Source organism: Anser anser, assembly GCF_964211835.1.
Source record: "Anser anser genome assembly, chromosome: Z".
NCBI lineage: Eukaryota > Metazoa > Chordata > Aves > Anseriformes > Anatidae > Anser > Anser anser.
In genome coordinates, this window is record NC_139723.1 from 11,574,322 (window position 1) to 11,590,381 (window position 16,060).

General features: G+C 46.4%; 1 protein-coding gene across 4 annotated transcripts in view; it reads right to left on the bottom strand.

Annotated features, from left to right (window-relative positions):
• KIAA1958 overlaps positions 1-16,060 on the bottom strand; it is a 74,203-nt gene that overhangs the window by 28,847 nt on the left and 29,296 nt on the right. For 3 of the 4 annotated variants that reach the window (XM_083817471.1, XM_083817474.1, XM_083817472.1), the window contains exon 2: positions 1,024-2,292. In XM_083817471.1, the coding sequence (XP_083673597.1) occupies positions 1,024-2,179 (1,156 nt within the window). In that variant the 5' untranslated portion in view covers positions 2,180-2,292. Of the gene's footprint in view, positions 1-1,023; positions 2,293-2,850; positions 2,871-16,060 lie in introns of those variants that run through there. The other variant, XM_083817473.1, reaches the window with a different exon arrangement.

Consider the following 16,060-nt stretch of genomic DNA (forward strand, 5'->3'; position numbering starts at 1 on the left):
TTTACCTAGTAAAACTGTGTATTTAAATATGCTGGGTGTTTTATGTGGTAACAAGATTTGCAGGTTCTTGGTAATTAATAGATTTAATAGTGTTCAACTGGTTTTCAGGGTGGCTGGGTTTGTCCAGGCTGCTAAAGTAATTGTTTTTAGGGTTTACAGTAGCTACCACAGGGACTGCATATAGGCAACTCCCTCCAGCCCTGGCCTCACCCTGGGATGGCACCATTCACCAGCTGGAAGAGCAAAGCCAGCACCGCCTACACTTAGGTCCAGAGAGAGCTGGAGGCTTCCTCCCCACCCCAATGCCTATGGCCAACACTGAGTTGTCCTGCAGACAGACTGGCACATGGCAATCATTCAGCAAAAGCATGCTGAATCAAGATGCTCTTTATCTGCTAATGTTGATGTCTGTGCCATTTCTCAATGCTTTGGCAGCGCTGAGAGATGGAAAAAAGGAAGGAGGCTGAGAACTTCCATCAAGAACAGGGAAAAAAAGGAAAATTACAGGATTACAGTTTGTGTTATCAATTTCACGGTTAACATTGTGGTCGTCCTTCAGGTCTCTGTGAGCTGCTCTGATTTGCAGGTCAGGAAAATGTGATAAAGATTTATAACAGGGAGGAACTCTCTGCAGACACTCTTCTAGTGCCCTCCTTTGCCTCTGCACTCCAAACAGTCCACCTTTCCGCCTCTCTGAAGGGGAGCACAGCTGAGATTCATGCCAGACCATCCCTCGCACACAACAGGATGGCTGCACACCTCTCCCAGGCAGAGCTCCCAGCACACAGCTGCACCCCACAGACCTAAAAACGTGTCCTAAAAGATCTATTTCCTCATGGCAGCTGCACTTTCCTCACAGGGGGTGGTCTTCCAGATCCTCTCCCAGGCTGATGGCTTCTCTATCTGCCATCTTATGAACCCATCATGCAGCCCAGCGGGGCTCCTCCTTAGGTGACCCCTGACATTGAGCCAGGGTGCCCGACCCCCAAAATACTGCTCCCACCCATCCAGCCTCCTTCCTACCTGGCATCGACGGCGCCGCTGCCTCAGGGGTGGCAGCAGGGGCAGCAGGGGGCTGCTGCTGGCTGGAGCTGACCTCGGGCTCTGCGCTCACCGAGGGCGACGCGGCCGCTTCGCCGCCTGGGCCCGACTGCGGGGCAGGCGGCGGGGTCTCCTCGGTGGCCGGGGTCTCCTCCTGCCCGGGCAGCTGCAGGGCCGACAGTGGGATGCTGATGGCCTTCCCCACAGCTGTGGTGTTGGAGCTGGTGGCTGGCACCTGTAGGGTGGCCGAGGGGACGCCACCAGTTGTACCCCGGGCTGGGGAGGCCAGGGCACCCCGGGGTGGCCTCTGAGCAGGGAGCCGGGGTGGTCCGGGTGGGGAGGCGCAGAGATGCGGTGGGTCAGGGTCCGGGCCGGTGGCGGGCAGGGACAGGGTCCTGGTGGCAACCATGCCAGAGGGTCCAGCCTGTGCTGGTGGCTTGGGCTTGGACATCTGGGTGAGGGCCAGTGCCGGCCCATCGGCACCAGCCGTCAGTTCGGCGTTGGCCACAATGTAGTAGTCCTCGGGCAGCTCTTGCTTGATTTTTTTGAGGAGCACCTCGCCGCCCCCCTCGTCAGCTGGCTGGGCATGGGCGGCGGCGGGGAGGACGGCGGGCGGCCTCTTCCGAGGGCCGCTGGGGGCACGGTGAGGATGAGGCTCGAAGTCGCTGTCCTCGTCAGTCACAGAGGACTCGCAGACCATGTCGAAGAGCGTGGCCTCATCCTCGTACTCCTCCACCGGCTCACCCAGCTCCGAGGGCTCGCTGCAGTAGGAGAAGTCGCAGGAGTCGCGAGTGCGGGTGCAGTCCAGCTTGGCCTTCCCCGGCCGGCCCGGGTAGCGCTCCAGGGGGCTGGCCTGCGCCTCCGAGGGCACCCCCAGCATGCTGGGGCTGTCTGAGTTGAAGCTGCGGCTGTCCTGGAAGCAGACACGCTCTTGGGAGCCTGCCCGGCATGTGGCGGCCAGGGGCCAGTGGTAGGCATGGCCGGCGCTGCAGCCCCACATGGCCGTCAGGTTACCATGGGCCCCCTCGGAGAGCAGGTGCTTGAGGTTGGGGATGAGGCTGCAGATCGTCCCATGGCTGTGGGCCCAGCTCACCAGCTTGGACAGGTTTTCGGAGGAGGTGTGAAGGCAGTCCTCCATGGTGCGGGATGAACAGCGCCCGGCGGGCCGGGAAGTCAGCTGGAGACGGGGTTCAGATCACAGGGTCCCGGTGCTCACGCTCGCGCGCTGCCAAGCTCATGCTTGCTGCTCGCCTGCAAAGAGAGAGCAAAACCCTGCTTTTCAGCACTCCCAGAGCACGGCTACATTGCCCTGCTCAACCCACTTTACTCTCATCTCATGCACTCCAAAACACGTTTACCCAGAACAATACCTGCTTTCAAGCAGCCCCCTTCCTCATTCTACCTGGAAAATCTGCATTTAAACCCAAAGGAAGAAACATCACTGCAATACACAGCTGAAATAAGAACTGGCTTCTTAGTCAACCGAGTTCAGCATTAGGGGCAGTATGATTTGAAGCTTAAATCTCTGACAAAATGCAGACCAAAAAAATGGTGAATGTCTCCTCATACTTAGGCCATGAAAATTAAATAAAATCTTAGGCATACAATTTATCTAGAACATCAAAGCAGCAATCTAAGCACCAACTCAGCCATTCCCTCTGCATCTGATGAATATTTATGACATTTTACATCATTTATGCATGTTTCTCTAATGTATCAAATACCCCCTTTCCAACTGAATTTCAGGGACATTAAAATGGAGACCTGAAACTTAATTTTTCAATGTAAGGAAAAGGCAAGAAAATTCACCTTTCACTGTGCAATATTGAGAGTTGTCAGTTGTCCAAAGGCTATCAGACGCTTAAGGGACCTTCAAGGTTCAAGTCATAACATTTCTTAATAAACTCTGAGAGTTAAGCTTTTGCTTTCTTATCATATCGTCTATTTTCCCAGATCTGAATCACAACTCTGTTGAAGATGAACACTTGTCATTTTCACCATAACTATCTAGACATTTGCCGTACAAGGCACAGACATCTATGGTCAAGTCCATGAATGCTACAATATTTCAGGTCAAACAAAAAGACAAGACCTGTTGCACGTACATCTTTTACCATCAGAAGCTGTTTCCCACCTACATGGTACAGGTACTTTCCAGGCAAGGTCTCACCCATAAAAGACCACAAGCCCTCAACTTCCCAGAACTTCAGTGCTAGGACTTTCTAGCAAACCTTGCAGTTTTTTATCTGATACCTACTTTTATCACCATAAACAGACATTCAGATGTGACACAGGTAAGTGATGCTTCTTTTACTTCAGTGAATAGGGGGAAAAAAGAAGAAAAAATTAAAGTACATTTAAACATTAACCATTCTTTCAGTAAAAAAAAAAAGAACAAGGAATAGTAACGTAACTTAGCAAAAATGCTGAAATTGTTTACAGATAATTATTAGGGCCATAGCATTCCTTCCCTGAATGGTTGTTGTGGTTTAACCTGGCAGGCAGCTAAGCACCACGCAGCTGTTCACTCACTGTCTCCCACCCCAGAGGGATGTGGGAGAGAACTGCAAAAAAGGAAAAAGTACAAGAACTCATGGGTTGATATAAGGACTGTTTAACAACAAAGGGAAAATAACACAAAGAAAAAAAAATCAAAACACCAGGAATACACAAAGCAAGTGATGCACAACACAACGGCTCACCACCCACTGACCCAGCCAGCCCCTGAGCAGCAGCAGCCCCTCCGCCAACTCCCCCAGTTTTATTGTTCAGCATGACACGATCAAAGTCAACTGCAAAGCTCCAGCTGAGTTCAACAGGTCCACATAGACTGCAGCCACAGGTGTGGAAGAAAGTGAGTACATCACAAATACCTCCCAACATGTCGTCCCCACCCCTCGCCTAACTATCATTAATACAAAATTAGACAGCCTCTCCTTTCTTACACTATTGTTTTACTTTTAAAAATGGAGATTATTTGAGTTGTTGGAAAAGATCAATAATATATGTGCTCCAACAACTCAAAATTTTATATTTGCTCAGATAAGGTTGGGCTGAAAACATTTTGAGGTTTCTTTAAATAACAGAGATTAAATGTACACTTGTATTCCTATCTAAGGATATCCGTATTTCCCATTGTGCCAGAGGTCGTTTTTTAAACAAAGTATCAGTTCTCAATACAATTTAATTAGGTAAATATATTTTTTCAATTATTCATGACCTAAGTGAAACATTTTTCATCATAGCAATCGCAAGAGGTCAAAGAAACTGCAACACTGACAGGCAATATGCAAAGCCTCTCTTTGTATATACCTGAAGAGAGAGGAGTTCCTCCAGAGGCTGCCTAAGGTAAACCTACTTGGGAACTTCTGTTTGTTTCAGCAGATCTGTACGGCAGCTCTTCCTCATCTTCTCCCTCCTCTGCTTTCTGAACATGACCTACAAGACTTGGAGCTACCATTGGCCTCATCTCACTTATATTTCAATATACAAAGAAAAGCCCTTTAAATTATTCCTGACTGAAATGCAGCATCCATGCCAACGTTACATCTCATTTTGTTCCCTCTCCTCTTCTACACAAACATTTGCAGATGCAAAATGAAACGTGTCACGGCTCAGAAAGACAGCCGCACTATGGCTAACTGCCTCTGGAGAATGTTTTTTTCTAAAATCTATACAAATTACTGGCTGGCTACTCACTTTTCCTTTGAAGTCGCACATCAGCTAGGCACAGATAACCGTGTTTGCTCTGTGCCAACGGAGGTGAGGAGGACACATTGAAATGGCTTTGCAGCCTTTGTATCCTGCCCTCCTCCGCTCATTCACCAGGCAGAAATCAGGCTGTGCAAACCCAAACTGGACATGGAATGGCCAAACATCGCCTGCTTTTCCCTCCGTAAGACTTGCCATGTGTCCCTCACCACCACCCAGATGTTGTGTCACACCAGGACAAGAACAGAGTCAGCATGGGAATTTCTAGACATTCAGCAAATTTCTAGATACTTTTCAACCACCTTTGAAATTCACCAAGAGACCTAAGCGTGAATGTGGAGGGAAGTCCTGGATAATGGATAAACAGGGAGAAAGAACATCATTAGGATAACAGAGTAAAAATATTTTAAGATTCAATCTCATTTCTTTTATTTGCAGTAGCTGAAACCAGGGTGCACTCAGAGAGAACAACTGTTACAGTAACTCAACTTCCAGCTTCTTTTATCACACACATGAAACACCAGTGATGGTACAGATCTCAGTGTCACCTGCAACACAGCGTGCATGACCAGTGCCTCTGTGCAGTATAATAAATGCAGCAAGGTCCCCATCTTGCAAACCTTAGTGGGCACAGGAAAATGCTATCGTTTTCAGACATGGAGTTTTTAAACATCTAAAAGTTTTATTTGGGTATCTGTTTAAACTTTTTAAAGATACCTTGTCAATCCTGGCAGGGGTCAAAATCCTCAGGGTACCTGAATTTCTGCTGACTGGTATATGCAAAGATCTGGACGTACAACACACCCCACCACAGAACAAATGCCAAAAAATGGGAGGAGTAATACCACACTCACACAAGTAGAGAGGACAGTCAAGGAGGTGGACAGTGGAAAGGAGGGAGATGCTGTCGAGCGCTCATCAGCTACATCACTGCAAAGCTGTGGGAAAGCACAGAGCTGCCCCACTGCTGCATATCCCGGGAGGTATCTTGGGAAGATGTAACGCCCAGTTTGGCTGGAAAAAATAAATAAATCACCCCACAAGGAAATCACAGAATCACAGAATGTCCTGATTTGGAAGGGACCCACAGGGATCATTAAGTCCAACTCCTGAGCCTGCACAGGACCACCCAAAAATCAGACCATAGATCAGACATGAGATCAGGTCAGCTCTCAGAGCCTAGATTGTTTGTGCAGGGCTGAAAACCCACAGACGTCAGTTATTCAGAAGCTATGTGTCTTTGGTTCACAACCTGCAGCAGAAGTCAACAATGCTGCTTTGGCAGGGGCAGACTCGCCCTGTAGAAAGCACAGCAGACAGCTAGCAAATCCATCATTACCCACCTGATTTCCTGAAGAGGGAGCTTGTCTGCTCACCCAGACAGTGTGCTGCTGGCTGGCAGTCTGCTCTTGTTCACTAAATCACATTTTAAAGATTATATAAGTCCTTCATTCAGACTGGCAAGATTCAATAAGATGACTCACGGTTAATAACCTGCTCCTGTGTATACTCCGAAATCATACAGTAGCTGGCAAAAACACACTATAGCTTAAGTGTGAACAACACTATTTTAACTGCATTACAGATGGCAAAGCCTTAATCTTCCATAGCACTTTTCTGCAGCTCAGAGCCTAGCAATATCTAACGCAGACTGAAGCATCCCTAGGTGCTGGAAATTCACTACAGCTATCTGAGCCCTAAATTAAGAATCAGATTTTATTGCTTGTTTAGCTTTTATGACCTCATTTACAACATACCACTGTAGTGAATAATGTGTACAGAATACATGCTATGCCAGAAAGCACTGCTGTTGCAAAACCATTCTTTGAGATGTGTTAATGCATTAACTGGAACATCATTTGATTTGGGAAGGAAAATATCCAGAACTAGGGTTTTGTCACATGAGGTTTACGTGGTGACCAAAGGGTAATGGAAAATAGCAACCTCTAAACTCCCTCTTTCATGTTCTAGGATGTGACTTGGCTTAGCAAGTTTCATACAAGCAAAATTATTCCTTTATTTTACACATAGCAGTAAGAGCAAGCCCTACATTATGACCCTGAGAAGAAGCAATGACGCCAGAAGCAACGGCAGTTGGCAGCTGCGGCCACGATAAACCAGGATAAATGTATGCAGAGAAGGAATTAACACCATTGGGGTACAAAGACCTGGCCACCTCGGCTTCTTCTCCTTCTTTTCCTCCTTGTGTATGAGGGTTGCCAGTGGAGTTCTGGTTAGGACCTCATGGGAGGTCCTTCAGGACAAATGGGGAAATCTGTGATGTGGCTCTCCTGGAAGCGAGGCAGCAGAGCTGAGGATGCAAGGAAGGAGCTGAAAGGAAGAAACATACCATGCAGCAGAGCTTAGTGGTGGAAAGTGGGTGTCTTCCAGCACTGTCCACATGCCGGAACATGCATTTGGTGGACCTATGGCTCAGGGTGGGTGGTAGGTACATTTTGTTATAAGGAAGGCAAGAAATGTTGCCTGTCCTCTCACACACTCACAGGCAGCCAGCCATGGACATCCTCCCCTGGGTATCATTAGACAAGTTGACAGAGACTAACTTGGAAAAACCCATGCAACATGCAAATGTACATTTGACATTCCATTACCACTGCTGATTATTAGCATTTCAGGAACTTCCACACTGCTTTTATTTCAAGAGAGGAGTATAGCCATGACTACATTAACCATGACTACATTAACCGACCCCTGGGATATTATCCCAAAGCTGAGATAGCCTATTCAACATTTTCTAGAAGCCCAAGACTCTCAAATTCAATTACAAAAATCTTCAATTCAATTACAAAAATCACTACCATTAATAAGAAGTAACTTTCTAATCTTTTAGCTGTATAAAAACCCTAAAACCAGAACCCTAAAACATTAAAAGAGGTGTAGAAAAAACTGTATTTAATCATCACAAGCAACATGGATTTCAAACCAATCTTACAGTAGTTTAAACCCGATTTTTAAGTGATTTTATAGAGGTCCCAAACCATTATGTGTTGGGCTCTGCTTTCTCATACTAGAAAACAACAACAACATAAAAATAAAAACAATAAAACACCAAGTCAGGTTGTTTTAAATCCTCTTTGTTTCAGCCTCTCTCTCCCGGCCAGACTTTGGACTGCTACTCCATCACCATCTGAGGAAGAAGCACTGTTTACTTTGAAGGATCTTTGCTTTCACACTTACAAGTAAGGAAACCTATCCACTAGCTAAAGATTGAGAGCACTGTGTATTAAGGGTTTGGCCACCACAGCGTGAGTATCTGATTCAAGAGATGGACAATATTAAGGCTTCTTTTATTGAGTTTTATTGTATTTCTTAAGCCAAATACGTAATATTGCTGAAGGACTGAGGCCAACAACTGCAGAAATCTATGCCTCCATTCATCGGAGAAGGCAGAGCAGTGCTGATGTCCCCACAAGGTACTGCTGCAGTCCCATTGTCCCCACTAACTGCCTCTCCAGGACCACAGGCAGAATTGTATTTCTCCTTCCCAAAATAAGGAGACTCAAATGAAGGAGACTCACCAGGAGCTGCTGCCTCCCCCAGATATTGCTCTCCAAATGCCAGAGGTCCCAGCCACGTGTTTTTATTTCATAAGGATATCTTCAACTCGTCAAGGGACTGGGATGGACAACCTGTCATCCCAAAGAGGCCAGCAAACTGAAGGGCTAGGAAGGGCCAGAGCATTCTCTCTAACGTTAAACTTTGGGAATAAGAAACTTCCATACCAATTCCCATATTAGTCAACTTACTTTCTGCTTGAAAGACAAACAGTGAACTAAGACGAAGGAAAGAGGGAGAGAAAGAAAGTGTATATAAAATAATGATAGTTTGCAGACAATGTGTGAATCATCTAGGTGTCCTGCTCTACCACTGGTGAAAGGGGCAGACCTCCATCCCTGATATGAACTGCACATGTTTCCCTTTAGTTAGGAAAACATGTTTTTAATTGAATGTCTCTCAAGGAAAGAGAAGGGTATAAATTACAGCAGAAAGGTTCATGGATTCTGACAAGTTCTGCAAGCCTCCAAGATAGTTTGGCAATGTTATAAACCATTAGACTAGGGAGGAATTCCTCCAGCACCATTCATTTGTCACTGTTTCCTTATCACTTCTGCACACACGCTGGCTGATGGTTTCAAGCAAAAAACAACCTCTCACCTTAACAGAATCACTGGCCACTTCCAAATTATGTGAGCTTGTACATTTTTCGTGTTTTTAGCTCCATAAGAGCTGATCTAGAAATAAACAGAAATGCACTGCAGTAACAAACCAAACCCTTCATGCTAATTTTCCACTGCAGAGTTCAAAAGCTACCCCAAATTTCATATTGATTTATTTATGTGTAGCAAATGCCTTCACTTTTGAATATCTCAGAGCCTGTGCGTATGTCTTGGTCTTTCTGAAGTCAGTACGGGTTCTGCTGTTGGATAAGCAGGACAGGCTTTCACCCATAACGAACCACAGTTACAATTCGTATCGCCAACCAGCAGCAGCAAGAAAAGTTTCCTGAGAAGGGGATGCAAAGGGAGGTAGGAAGAAAAAATAACATGTCTTTCTGGGCAAGCAGCGCTTTCCCCATTCATAAAAATCTCATGGCTGTCTGTCAAACTTGCTCTAGGAGGCTGCAGCTCCTCCTCAGCTGATGGTTCGTCTTCAGGGAAGAAACTCTCCTTGCCAAGCGTGGCATGCCTTCAACCGCAGCTGTCATCACAGCAAGCAGGCAGAAAGCAGCAAAACCTGTTTGCTGGTGAAATTCCTTCAGCTGGCTGAGAAAGAAGAGGATTTGGCTGGAAGAGGGTTGTGGGATTTGATTGCTTTTTGACACTGAAGACTACCACTGGGTTTATGAGCCTCCCACTAGCCTGCCTCATACACAAAATGAAATTCACCAGCTGAGTAAATGGAGGAGCAGCGTGGGGGCTTGATCCTTAATCCACCAGCACCACCGCTTCTATTGTATTTTTTCCTGAGCACCCGCTGAACAGGAGCTACATGAGCCTTGCTCCTGTGCAGCAGAGCTAGAGGGTTTTGGAGGGACCAAAGGTAGGAGGACAAGGTGAAAACGGAGCAGAACAGGTGCTGCAGTGAATCTGAGCAACCTGGGCAGGAGGTCTAAGCACTTTTTTTTTTTTTAAAAAAAAAAACTTTGGATTTTCCTGCCTATCCCCCAAAGGACATTGTCTGTCACACTTTTCCCAGAAGCTCTGCAGCATTAAGGTGATCCTGTAAAAAACACTAACCCTCCACATCACTTACTGCCAAGCAGCATGTTCAGGAAAGATTTCAGGGTTCTGTAAGCACTGAGGTCTCAAACTATTAACACAAAGTAGCTGTGGGCTTGAGCAGTGTACACATAGAGAACAGAGAAATTCTGCTCGTTTAAGCTGGTATTTAGTAAGTGCATCCCTAAAACTTCCTCTCAAAGCCTCACTGAAACGTAACTCATCTCCTGAACCCTTCTCACTGTGGTCTGCAGTGAAGTTCTGAGAGAGGAGACACACTGTGCCCTAGCTTAAAAGCTGTGTTTTTCAGGGTGACAAAAGTAAGCATATTTTAGCACTAGCAGTCGTGCAGATGTGCAGACTGACAGATGAACTGTCCTGTGACTGTGAGGTGTCCCCATGGCAGTGGCATATGCTGAGGGGAACTGAAGGGACCTAACATGGAAATAATTTTAATTTCCTCCTGTCCTTATACTCCAGGAGCTGCACTCAGATTCAGCGTTTCCCCTCATCAGAGCACAATGCTGGGCAGCATTTTTAGCTGTTTACATCACTGGTGAAATCTAGCCTGCCTGTCTCATCTCTGTGCACTCATTATCTCTGCCTCAACACTCCGGTTGCACCTACATGTCAGAATTCCACGTATAAGCACATCCTTGCAAACTGGTGTGTTTTTGTTTGGTTGGGTTGACTTCTGTGGTTTTTTTTTCTTGCTCTTTTTTTTTTTTTTTCTGTATACATATGTAACACTGAATGAATGCAACTGTGTGCTCAGTGCACATATGTGCATTTATTTTTGCCTATACCTCTTTAAATTCCAAGTCTGGAAAGGGAAAAGGAGAAGAAGTGAACTTTCAAATCTTCATCATGCCACCAACTAATTTTCAGAAGTCTGTCCCTATGTAAGAATATTCAATGCACTTTTTAAAATGGCAGAATTCTGTTACATAGATCAATAGAAGGAAAACATAATTGGTTGTTTGAAGTGCCCTTGAGCTGACCCACAAGCCAAGTTGTGCATTACTGAACTGCCAAAGCATGAGACTCCTCCTCCAGCTAAGATGAATCTGGCCCTGCCTCACCTCTCTTTGAGCTACTATCAAATTTACTTTTACATTTCAGAATGCTGACTGCTGCAATGACCAAACATAACCAAATGTATACATATAACATATAAACATATATATGTATATATACATATATGGAAGCAGAACTTTCAGAATAAAAATACACCAGCTGGACCAGCTCAAATCCTGCTTTAAAAAACATAAGTGCCCCGCTACAAGGAACACTAATTTACTCCCCAGTCCTCCAATGGCTGAAAGCCCCTCCAGAATGAAAGAAGGGAAAGAGCAAACATTTTCAGTCACACTCAGCCTTCTCCACTAACAACAGTAGAAACGATGTAGCAAGAAAGAAGATCTGAGCAAAATCCATCCTGGATATAAGCCCATGGAAAGCAGTGCAATTGCAACTCATACAAATTTGGCTTTCATAGAATCATAGAACCACATTATCATTAAGGTTAGAAAAGACCTCCAAGATCATCAGGTCCAACCATCCCCCTACAAACAACGTCACCCACTAAACCATGTCCCTAAGCACCACGTCCAACCCTTCCTTAAACACCCCCAGGGACAGTGACTCCACCACCTCCCTGGGCAACCCGTTCCAATGCCTGACTGCTCTTTCTGAGAAGAAATGTCTCCTCATTTCCAACCTGAACCTCCCCTGGTGCAACTTGAGGCCATTCCCTCTTGTCCTATCACTACTTATCTGTGAGAAGAGGCCGACCCCCAGCTCCCCACACCTTCCTTTCAGGTAGTTGCAGAGAGCAATGAGGTCTCCCCTGAGCCTCCCCTTCTCCAGACCAAACACCCCCAGCTCCCTCAGCCACTCCTCACAGGACTTGTGTTCCAGGCCCTTCACCAGCTTCGTTGCCCTTCTCTGGACACGCTCCAGGGCCTCGATGTCCTTCTTGTAGTGAGGAGCCCAAAGCTGAACACAGTGCTCGAGGTGCGGCCTCACCAGAGCAGAGCACAGGGGGACGATCACCTCCCTGCTCCTGCTGGCCGCACTGTTCCTGACACAAGCCAGGATGCCGTTGGCCTTCTTGGCCACCTGGGCACACTGCCGCCTCATGTTCAGGTGAGCTCAGCACCCCCAGATCCTTTTCCTCTGCACAGCTTTCCAGCCACTCTCCCCCAAGCCTGTAGCATTGCACCGGGTTGTTGTGGCCAAAGTGCAGGACCCAGCACTTAGCCGTGTTGAACCTCATCCCATTGGCCTCTGCCCATCGACCCAACCTGTCCAGGTCCCTCTGCAGGGCCTTCCCACCCTCCGGCACATCGACACTTCCCCCCAGCTTACTGTTATCTGCAGACTTACTGAGGGTGCACTCAACTCCCTCATCCAAATCATCAATGAAGATATTAAAGAGGATGGGCCCCAACACCAGTCCCTGGGGAACACCACACCATTGTAATGGTTCTGACACTGATCCTTTCTGAACCTTCAGATCCAAGCTGTCCTTTTTACAATGTCTCTTATGTCATCAAAGTCAAAATGAAGGTCTCCAGCTCTAACATTTCTATCACTGCACTGTTGATCATTCCTTGAATGCAGGTAGGACTGCAATCAGAATACGCACCACCAAATTTGTTCAGGAGAGCTTGATTTAATACCCCTTGAGGTCAAGACTCCATTGACTTCAGCAGTTGCTGAACCAGAACCAAATGCCTATTTTATGAATGTGGACTTACCCAAGGAGTAATGTCACTGCAGTCAATTTCCCTGGATGAGAGAACTTTAATCTTAATACTCTGGGGAACCAGAACTGATTTAAATACACCTCTACGCTCATATCATTCTTGTATTGTTATTTTTGATAGAGATGGCATTTTTTGGCTCCACCAGGGGCCTCTCCACAGGCCGCAGGGGAACTTGTGCTGCGTGCCTGGAGCACCTCCTGCCCTCCTGCTGCACTCACCTTGGGGGCTGCAGGGCTGCTTCTCACTCCTTGCTCTCCCATCTACTGTTGCACAACAGTCTTTTTTTTTTCCCATTTCTTAAATCTGCTCTCACAGAGGTGCAAACTACGCCACTTACTGGCTCAGCTCTGGCCAGTGGCGGGGCCCTTATCTAACATTGGGCAGCTTCTGGATTCTTCTTGCACAAGCCACCCCTATGGCACCCCACTACCAAAACCTTGCCATGTAAACTCAATACACCATGTTCTGGCTCCAACAATATTTGCTGAGGAATCCAGCATGAGTGGGTAACCCCACTTACAGTAGGCCTTGCTCAAGGGGCAAAACAGACAGTTTTTCTCCAAAGCTCTTTCCAGAGCTTTGCAAGTGATGTGCAAACATCTGCTGTGCTGTACACAAACAATTGTAGAAGTGTGTTACAGATCTGGAGAGCAGCCTGGCTGGAGATGTTTGGTTTCTGGTTCAGGCTTCTGTCTTCCCAGGGAATTTTCAGCCAGCATCAAAGCCATCCCTCAGAGAGATACTGAAATGCAGCAAGAGAGTCAAATCTCCAGGAAACATGAGCAAGTTCTTGTGCTCCACTTCTTTTGATTGAGCATCTCTTGTAAGCACCAGAAATCCTCACCTTCACGTTTAATGGCTGACAGTTGAGCATCGTACTGGAGTCATCCCTCAGAGCAAGCCACGATGGGGTGACAACAGGAAGAGGGTTTTCACAGCGCCTCCACAAGCTTTGTCAACGGGACTCTGCTGACCACAATGTCACGGTGCACGTGATGGTGACACCGACGTACAGTGTTACATGATGCATCTGATGGGTCACACTCAGAGGTATGGGTGTGTTAGGATTAGTAAAGAGCCGAAGGGGGTTTTGCTGTGGCCTCAAAGCACTCTTAGCCACCTCTTATATTTTACTAGCTCTGCATTCAGCAAGGGATGTTTTTAATGAAAGAGCACATTTTCTTGTAAATCATTTCTGAAAAGTGTATCGACAATAAGATTTTAAAGTGCTGAGTGTTTGGAAAAAAAAAACTAGCTTTTACTTAGCTGTTGGGGGCTTATGTATTATGGCTTGGTTCCTTTTTCTTGTTTATTCAAATTTGCTCCAAAATTGCCTCTTTCTTCACACCATTTCTCAGGATGGTTTGAATATAAAACCACACTATATGAAAGATCCCTGCATTTCCTCAGCTTGTGGTTCGCAACTATTCTCTAATGGAGACTATGAACCACACACTTGGAAAATCTTTAAAATATATAATTTCCTGCATTTACAATGAAGAGTGTGTACCCTCTTTAATTTTAGCATTACAATAAGGAGAGTCAAGCATACACAGCCTGAAGGCAAGATGCTTTCCCTGGTCTTTCATTTTCCTGGAACTAGTATTAACAGAAAGTCTGCATGTAATTTACTAAAAAGAAAACAAGAATATTATCGCTGACTCACACACAAATTCACAGAATCACAGAATCGTCTAGGTTGGAAGAGACCTCCAAGATCGCTGAGTCCAACCTCTGACAAGTCCTCCACTAAACCATATCACTAAGTTCTAAATCTAAACGTCTCTTAAAGACCTCCAGGGGTGGTGACTCAACCACTTCCCTGGGCAGCCCATTCCAATGCCTAACAACCCTTTCAGTAAAGAAGTTCTTCCTAATATCCAACCTAAACCTCCCCTGGCGCAACTTTAGCCCATTCCCCCTCGTCCTGTCACCAGGCACATGGGAGAATAGACCAACCCCCACCTCTCTACAGCCTCCTTTAAGGTACCTGTAGAGAGCGATAAGGTCGCCCCTGAGCCTCCTCTTTTCCAGACTGAACAACCCCAGCTCCCTCAGCCGCTCCTCGTAAGACTTGTTCTCCAGACCCCTCACCAGCTTCGTTGCCCTTCTCTGGACTTGCTTGAGCACGTCCATGTCCTTCCTGTAGCGAGGGGCCCAAAACTGAACACAGTACTCAAGGTGCGGCCTCACCAGAGCTGAGTACGGGGGGACAATCACTTCCCTAGCCCTGCTGGCCACGCTGTTTCTGATACAAGCCAGGATGCTGTTGGCCTTCTTGGCCACCTGAGCACACTGCTGGCTCATATTCAGCCGACTATCAACCAGTACTCCCAGGTCCTTCTCGGCCAGGCAGCTTTCCAGCCACTCATCTCCCAGCCTGTAGCTCTGCTTGGGGTTGTTACGCCCCAGGTGCAGGACCCGGCACTTGGCCTTGTTGAACTTCATACAGTTGGCCTCAGCCCATCGCTCCAGCCTATCCAGATCCTCCTGCAGAGCCTTCCTACCCTTGAGCAGATCGACACACGCACCTAACTTGGTGTCATCTGCAAACTTACTGAGGGTGCACTCGATCCCCTCATCCAGATCATCGATAAAGATATTAAAGAGGACTGGCCCCAGTACTGAGCCCTGGGGGACTCCACTAGTGACCGGCCTCCAACTGGATATGACTCCATTCACCACAACTCTGGGCCCCGCTATCCAGCCAGTTTTTAACCCAACGAAGCGTAATTATAGAATTATAGAAGCCAAACTCTCCCATCCTCTTCGTAGAAAACCAGTGCTTTCAGTTCCAGCCCAGACAGCTATACCATGCTATCCCTCACAAGCAAACACAATTGGCCTCTGTCCACGAGAGCCTTCACTGTTTCAGGTTTGGTATTTTTGTGTGTAGGATTTCTCTCTCTTCAGGATTTTTCCAAACTAAGGAAAATTGGAATAGTGCAACCATAGCAATATTAAAAACATACAATATTTGGCCAAATAGTGTCAGTGAAACCACACTGTTAACTGTCTACACAGAACAGAGACGTTGTTTTCTGCAGAAAATTAGAACAATCATGGGAACTCAACACTTCTGTGCAAGGGTGAAATTGCACTTTCTATATTAGAATTTATGGGTTTAGGCTTTCTAATTTTTTTTTAAGCACAGAGATGGTTTGGGACTTAAAATAATTTTCCAAGGACTTAGTTCTCAGCAAAAATAACATTCTGAAACAGTCTTTATAGTGCTCTTTTTGCAGGATCAATAATGATCCTTATCATTAAACTATTAACATCAGGCTGAGGTCCTGC